This window comes from Chaetura pelagica, unplaced genomic scaffold (genome assembly GCF_000747805.2).
Source record: "Chaetura pelagica isolate M959 unplaced genomic scaffold, ChaPel_1.0 scaffold328, whole genome shotgun sequence".
NCBI lineage: Eukaryota > Metazoa > Chordata > Aves > Apodiformes > Apodidae > Chaetura > Chaetura pelagica.
The window spans coordinates 1,870,590-1,878,921 of record NW_009954216.1 but is presented as its reverse complement, the minus strand read 5'-3'; the positions used below and the strand labels follow the sequence as shown (position 1 = coordinate 1,878,921).

General features: G+C 47.7%; 1 protein-coding gene across 1 annotated transcript in view; it reads right to left on the bottom strand.

Moving 5' to 3' along the window:
• Nucleotides 1-1,211: 1,211 nt before the first annotated feature.
• Nucleotides 1,212-8,332, bottom strand: part of GRM7 (glutamate receptor, metabotropic 7) — a gene marked incomplete at its 5' end in the record, with an annotated part of 215,858 nt that continues 208,737 nt past the window's right edge. Inside the window, 2 exons of the mRNA XM_010003352.1 lie at nucleotides 1,212-1,282; nucleotides 5,737-5,983. Of these exons, the coding sequence (XP_010001654.1) occupies nucleotides 1,212-1,282; nucleotides 5,737-5,983 (318 nt within the window). The remainder of the gene's footprint in view (nucleotides 1,283-5,736; nucleotides 5,984-8,332) is intronic.

The window sequence follows — 8,332 nt, the reverse complement described above, 5'->3', positions numbered from 1 at the left end:
CCAGTGCCTGAAGGGGCTCCAGGAAAGCTGGGGAGGTATGGTGTGTAGTGACAGTATCAGGGGTTAATGGTTTTAAGATGGAGAAGAGGAGATTGAGGTGAAACATTAGGAAGAAATTCTTCAGTGGTGAGCCCCCGGCCCAGGCTGCCCAGAGAAGCTGTGGCTGCCCCATCCCTGGCAGTGTTGAAGGGCAGGTTGGATGGGGCTTGGAGCAGCCTGGGCTGGTGGGAGGTGTCCCTGCCCATGCAGGGGGCTTAGGTCTAGACAAGCTTTAAGGTCTCTTCCAGCCCAAACCACTCTATGATTCTATGATGCTATTAGGGCTCAGCCAATCATTCAGAAGGCTGGATACAGCCATTTCTTCCAGCTCCCCCTGCCCAGTGCTGCAGCAACCCAGCCCCAAAAGCCACCTGAGCCCACACGTGGAATTGCAGATATGAGAAATGGATATTAATGGTTGTTAGTAATTTGTCTCCAACACCAAGTGCATCCTTGTTCCTCCCGCTTCACTAGAACAGCAGCAGTTCCAGCTGATGGAGTCACAGAGACAAACCAGCTCACAGGATCACGGGTGGGCAGTCACAACACACAGAAGCAGCCAGCCCTCAAAAACTGTTCACTGGGGGTTGTTCAGGAGCAGCCACTGGGCTCACCCACCATGAAAAAAATAATTGCCAACTTTTTTTGAGCCATTTATAATTCCAGCATGGGGAAGGTTGCTCACACGTTAGCAAACATGATTTTTCTGCTGCCAGGCAACCCTGCTGGTAAAGCTGCTAGAAATGACTCAGAAAACATTTTGTTAGTTGTTAGAGCTGATTGCCATAATTAACTTCTGATCATTTGTTTGTTCCTTTTTAAAATTGTTACCAAATACCTCCACCTTCAAAGGCTTTATTGGGATCCACCTCTGCTGGTGGGAAGCAGAAGCAATCCCTGGTTTTGCTGGGATACAGCTCAGGGATCAAAAGCACCCAAGTCCTGGGTCTCCCCTTTTCAAAAAGCACTTCAGATCTTTGGGTAATGGGCACGTGAACAATTTTTAAGTTAGATACTTGTTTTAACACAGCTGCACTGACACACATTCCTCACTTATGTATGTAATAGTAACTAATAATAATAATAAATAATAATAATAATCGTAATATGATAATAAAGTAATAAGAAGCTAGATTTGTCCTTACCTTTTTGGAAGGTAAAGCAGGCAAAAGCTATACAGTAGGTGGAAGAGTGTTCCAAGTAACAGATTTTTGAACACTCTTTCTTACTGGTGGTATGCAGTATTCAGGAAAAGTAAATACATTGGTATGTAGAACAGGTCTGTTCACAATAAACTCTTCAAATTCTGCCCTGTCACGGGGGCCATGACATTGCTGCAGGTGGAGAGCTCAGATTAGAGCAGCAATCGTGGGAAGCTGAGAGATGCCAATAGACCAAATTAGCTCTGGGTTAGAAAGAAATTAACCAGTTCACAGAAGTTCAGGTACCTCTGAACATGGGAGCAGCTGCTCACAAAAGAGCAGGTCTGGTTGATGTTTTGGTTTGGTTTGTGTTTTTTTTTTTCCCTCTTCCCTGAGTTCCAAAGTCTGGAACATTTTGGCTTTAATTTCAGACTCCCCAGCCCTTCCTCACCCACGCAGGGGCTCTCGGGCTCCTCCACAACATCAACAACCATTTCATTTGTTTTCCTTAGAAGGATGGAAGGGGCACCATCCTGTCAGTGGTGCTAAAAGGGCTGCACAGGAGTGAACAAACAAGCACAGCAGGGCCTGGTGGTGGCTGCAGGTCTGAGCACACAGGACAGGTGTCTGTGCCCCAGGCAGCACCCACAGGAATGGCAGCACCCTCCTCAGGGCATGGGACAGGCCAGGCTGGACACAGCCTGCTCTGCCTGCATGGATGGAGAGGACCAGCACCAAGGGGAGCCCTGCTGAGAAATGGAAACGTGCAAATGGTGCCTGGTCTGTCTGAGGACAAGGGCAGTCCCTGCACTGCCCTGCTGACAAGGGGATCCATGGCCAGGGAAGTTCTGGTCAGTGCTGAATAAAAATCCTCTGGAATATGTCAGCACAGGTCCTGAGCCCTCAAATCACCTGCTGACTTAAAAGGCTACAAACTTATAACCCTACTGAAAAAGAGCCTGAAAACTGTTTTTAGACCTTCTGGCTCATCTGAATCTGCCACAAACACACACGAGCAGGACGGAGCTGCTGCACCAGGGAACACAGCCACGTGCTGGATGGCAAACTGGAATGATTGAGGGCATTTTCATAAGTAACACGGTTTGAGATGGAAAAGCTTGGCCTTAATATATCCCACTCAGCATGGAAACTGTCCCAAGACATGAATGGGGAGCTCAACCTGTGCAATTTCTTTCTTGCCATACATCCCAACTAAAAAGCTGCAGCACAGTGAGTCTCGTTCCTCCTGATGGGTGGGATACAAGGTCCCTGCATTCCAAGTGATTTTCCTCCCACATGAATGCAGTTTCCTCTCTTACACTCACACTAAAACCCCAGGGCTTCAGCCCAGCCCTCCAAAGTGCTCTGCACATTTTTCCCAAGCTCAGATTCCCACAGATCACCCAAGACCTGTGCAGTGTTTCCACACAATGCCCAGCACCACTGCTGAGGACCACCTGCTCCCAGGAAACCACTCAGGTAATTTACAGGCCTTCCAGCTCTACATGCATATCTTCAGTTCATTAGGAATTCTTTTAACATTTACTAAACCATGGAGGTTTTATCAAGACTATTTTTCTGGAAAAGCATCCACGTTTTCATTTTGATTTTAACTCTGGCATGTAAGTAGGACAGGCCATAAATTTGGGATTAGTCCCCAAACTCCCCAATGTTTGGAGGTACATGAACCCCACGCTGGTGGTTCAGTGTTAATTATTTCTGAGGAGACACGAAATATTGGTGTATTTTCAATAGACATGGCAACCCCAGTCTCCAGCACCCGAGCAAGCCACGAGCAGCAGCATCACCAGGAAATACGATAGAAAATCAAACTGGAAAACCCAACTGTACTTTTGCACTTAGGAGAAAACCCCTGGTGGCTAAGCCAGGTCATCTCAGCTCACTTCACAGTGCCGAGGAGTCTCAGATTCACCCCTTATTCCCTTCCATTAATTTACTTCCAGCCTAACACAGTGACTTGCAGGAGAGCCTGGCACAGAACTAACAACCAGGACTCCCCATCCCTGTGCTCCTCAGCTAAATTGCTGTGGAAACATCAAAACCTTATTTATTTTTTGGAGATCAGTTTCAAAATTTCATTGAGAATATGGAGAGCTTTGCTTGCATGACACTGCCTTTTTGACCTCATTACTATTTGCAATTTTTCCACCTATAAATGGAACTGCAAACATTTTTTTTAAGTATATTTTTTTTTTAAAGGAGAGACTCAATTCAGGTATTCAACTAATTACTTGTAGAGACACACGTGCTGAATGTTGCCTGATGAGGGGGTTGACTGACAACCTATTTAACACTCCAGGAGAGCACAGTAGATTTTGTGGCAGCCCATGCTGGGACTAAATGTACCCCAATACTTTAAGTACAGCAGTAGTTTACTTAATCTGATTTTCTAATAATTCTTATTAACACTCATATCCAGGGAACAAGATAGTAGTGGTAGGTGAAGCTGATAATATGACCAGATGGTACTAGATATAAAAATAATGAAAAGATGTAAATTTGTTTTCCAGACTATAAAAAATTAAAAAGCCCAGTACTTGGAGAAAGTCCTATAACTGAATAGTTCTGCACGTTTCCTGCCTGCCTGGGTTGAACAGACACATTTCTGTGCTGTAGGGGCCCCCATGGCAGCACGTGAGTTCACAGAAATCAGTCTCCTCCACACACACCTGTTGTGAAGTTGTGAGGGATTCACTCCCAGAGGGGAGGGCTCCAGGTCAGTGTCACCAAGCTGGGCTGCAGCCTGGATGCCTAAGGCAGAAACTGGGAGATCTTGGCAAGCAGGGGGATTCAGTCCCTTACTTCTTAAAAGCACATTCTAACATATGGTGCTGGGTGGAAGGTGCTGCCTTGTACTGGGAAGATGATGGGTTAAGGGAGCAATATTTGGTTTTAATAAACATCCCTCCTTCCCAGGGAAAAATCTGACTGTTCCTTGGCAGGGGAGGAATATTCTCACCAGTCTGAAAACAACAGTAAGATGCAGTGTGGGAGAATGAGAGCAGGAGGGGAGACCCCGAGCAGGAGACCCCCAGGCTATGGTTTCCCCAGGGCTCTACCTCTGCTTCTGCACGGAACATTCCAGCACCACAACCCGGGTATTCTTCCTGTTTTTCAAGTCTTTGAGGGGAAATTTTTAGATTTTGATTTTTCTGGAGGAGAAACTAATTCCAGCTAGTTTGACCAGCAGTTCAACACCAGACCCTCACCTGCCCTTTCTAAATTCCCATCCCTCCTCCTCACTGCTCTCCCTCCCTCCCTCTATCCCAGGGCTCTTCCCGACCTGCCTGTCTCAGGTGCTTTGCTGCCCCAGCAGCCCAGGAGTGCTGGGTTTGCACTCGGGAGGTTGGAGCTCAGCAGCAGCAGCTCAGTGAGGGGTGGGTGAGACGCAGAGCAAGTGGAAGGGGCTCCCTCAGCCTGGCCTGGGTCACCTCCCAGGCTCCTCCTGGCAGAGGACCCAGCAGCTCTCGCTCCTGTTGGGTGATGCCCCAATGCTGGAAACGAACCTTCTTCCTCTGCACTGAGGGGTCTGTTCAGGAGGGGGAGGCACAGTATGGTCCTTCACTTATGAGAAGTTATTTCCTCACCCTCTCATGTCAGAATCATCTTTTCCAGTTGGAATGCACTTGGCACACCTGCGTGGTGAGACACCAGAGGCAAATACTCCAGGGGGGGAGAGAGGGAAGAGAAGTGCTGTGTCAGTGATCTGCTCCTGCTCCCCCTTTGCTGTGCCAGCAGAGTTGCTGCTTTGAGGCAGATACTCAGTTAACAGACAAGAAGTGGCAGGGATTTCAGCAGCCAATGGATGAACAGATCACGGGCAGGGAAAGGGCATTTCTCCACATCCAGATCTGGTTTTCATAAAAACTGCAGACATGCCTAAACCTTCCCGAGACACTACAAAGTTGTGCAGCTGTCTCCTTCCTCAACTCCTTCCAGATTCAAATGCAAATCAAATTTGATGGCCTCGGTATGTAATTTTGTGCTACAGTTACCCTGCTATGCACATTAGGGAAACTGGAAGCATCTTGTCGATCTATTTTCCTTTTAAATCAGTGGCAAGATTTGCATTCACTTTTGTAGGGCCGGATAAATTCCTTAAATGGGAACCTTCAAAGACGGTGAGATTTTTGTAAAGAAGTTTTGAAAGAAACAAAATTACAGCTCAGGTTAGCAGAGCTATCAGTGGCTTTGGTACTTGTCCCTCTATCCCTCCCGGAAACTGCAGCTGCCGGGGTGGGGAAGGTTGGGGAGTGGCCCAGGCTGAAGGCTCCAGCTCTCAAGGATGCTGTGGATCTCTCACTCAGAGGAGGGAAGGGGAGAGGAGTCCCTCACAGCTACCAAAATGTTCAGTGAGGAGTCGCTGCCAACTGGCACAACTCAAAACCCCAGGAGGAAAGAGAGGATTTCACATCCTCCACGGGAGGAACCCGAAACCTCGAAGCGCGCAGACCGAGTAACACGGCAGCCCTAACCCTCAGGGCTAGGCCGGGGTGTGCAGAGGCTGGAGGAGCAGAAGCTGAGCAGTACTCACTGTTGGGGTCCACGTTCTCACACAGCTCGGTCTTGGCTTCGCCGTTGGGCCGGTCGCTGGGCTTGTGCGAGAGGCGGGAGGACATGGTGGCCGCCGTCACCACCGCCTTGAAGCTGCGCTTCCGCTTCTGCACGTTGAGCTCGGGGTGGAAGATGATGATGTACACCTTCGGCATGTAGAGCATCCCCAGGGCCACTGAAGCACTTAAGTTCATGGATATTGTGAGTGTGGTGGTTTGTATGTAGAGCTAGGAGACACAACACATGAGACACGATTACCAAGAAGATGACGGGGTCAGATTTGCAACCATCAAGTAACCATTGACTAGCAGTGTTTGATGAGTTTGCAGCCAAAGTGAGGCCTCTGCACTGCAAACCACCCTGAGGTCCAACACGCACCAGCTCCACACCAATAGCCTGGGTGGAGCCCCAGTGCCAGAACCTGGCAGTGTCCTCAACTATTCAACTGCTGCTCAGCGCTTCTGGTAGAGCTTGGAAGAGTGGAGATCAGATTTGGATTGAATTAATGCTGGTATAAATTTAAATTTAGGTCTCCTGTGAGTTCTAGAAGAGGAACTATAATAATACATGTTAGCAAAAAAGCTTACTTTTTTAAAAACCTTGAGGAAGGTGGGAATTTTTTTTTTGTTTTACTGTGATGGCTCATATAATATTCATTGAATAGAATATTCATTGAAATAACTTCACAGAGACCACACAATTATTTATGTGCTCCTGATGTTCAGCTATGCTTATTATGAAAAAGCAGTATATCTGCAAGTCAAAGAGCAGGTACTGCCACCAGAAAGAAACCACACAGATTCAAAAACATACTCTGCAAATATACAGGGCTAGAAAAGCCTTTGTCTTTCTTTTATCTTTTCACAGGACACAATAGATTAACTAAACTCTTGTGAGTTCAGAGGACTGGGCACCATTCAAAGGCAGAAGGCACAACACAGGTGTGGGGGAGCTGGAAAGGCAGCAAAGTCTGTGCAGATCCTCTTAAAAAATTAAATATACAGTAAATCCATAGAGATGGGAAAATCATTACCCATGGAGGGTGCTTTCATCAGAACACTATTTCCTCTTCTCCTCCTATTCAGTGCCAATCAGTCTGAATTTCTGATGGAAAAGCTCCTTGAATAAATATAATGGCAAAGTAAAATGCTGACTCTGCCCAGGTTTTTCCAAATTCCCATATTTAGAAAGATAATAACATCTCCAGACTTGAGTTATACCTACACAAAGGTTGTTACTCTAGTGATTAAGACCACCACTGGAGGCAATAAAATGCCTTACAGAAAACATAAAAACCATGCTGTGCATGGATGTGTCTCCATACAGAGAAGCAGAAACTAAAGTGCTTTCCCAGTTTCTATTTACTCATGATCAGAAGGAAATTCCACTCGTGGTGTCAGAAATGTTGCCCCAGTCGGGCCTTTGGGACACAACCCCTCTCACCTGGTGAAAAGCCACACCACTGGAGGCTGGGAGGGAGCCCAAGGAGTCACCTTGTCTGCAGCCATTGCCAGCAGAACCACTGCTGCAGGTCGTCCTCTCTACCCAGGTCCTGATGCCACCCTCTGGGGAGGCTTCACAGCCCCCCAGCCCAACTCCTGCAGAGCCCCCAGTCTCCAAAATATTCAGTCTGTACCTGAACAAAGCTGCTAACTGTCCTCTCCTGGTGGCATGGAGAGCAGGTGGCCATCACACCCTCTGTCACCTTGTTTTGTATTTTTAAACACTCGCTGTGCTTTGGAGAACCTGTGAGGAGCACCTGGCACCACGGTGCCCTCGCTGGCAGGTGATGCTTTCCTTCCTCCCAGCTTCAGCCACAGGGGACACCTCAGACCCTTCTGCCTCTCCCAAGCCTGGATGTTGCTGTTGACCTGCTGCTCCACCCCAGCCTGGAGCTCCTCTGAAGGGCTCCTTGCTGGAGGATTATTTCTGATTGACCTCCTAGCACGGCTGTGAGACACAGAGTCTGCTTTGCACAGGCTGGTGGCTGCTCCCGCTGCAGTTACTACCTGGCTGGTTATTCCTCACCTCACACCTTGCAGCTGACTGTTGTTACACAACAGCTTTACATGCTACACCTCCATTTCTGTGTGCATAAGCACTATGTCTCTTTATGTTGTCAGAACATTTAAAAGAGCAGAGAGTTGGCTTCCTTGGAGCTGCTCCTCTTCTCAGTCACATTCACATAAATCAGCTGCAACTCGGGGTCAAGTGCCTTGTATTGATATAAATATCACATATTTAAGTACTTCTCAAATGCATTTGATAGCTGGAAGTGAAATATATAAAATATAACATTTAAGGGCTGAAGGATAAACTTCCTATTCAAAGTGTTTGTAACTTACCACCAGCTGCTATTACGGTGATTATTATTTCTATTTCACAAAAAGCTCCTGCAACTGCGACAGGAGCTGCAGGTGCCACCGCCTCTAAAGGCCAGGAAGATGCTGCAGACTCAACACATCACGTCCCCCCTCAGGACTGTGGGTCCCAGCTCTACACCCAGAGCAAACCCCTGGGAAGCTGCTGAGCCTGCAGCTCCTGCCTGGGCTGCTCAGGATGCTGCTGCTCCGGGT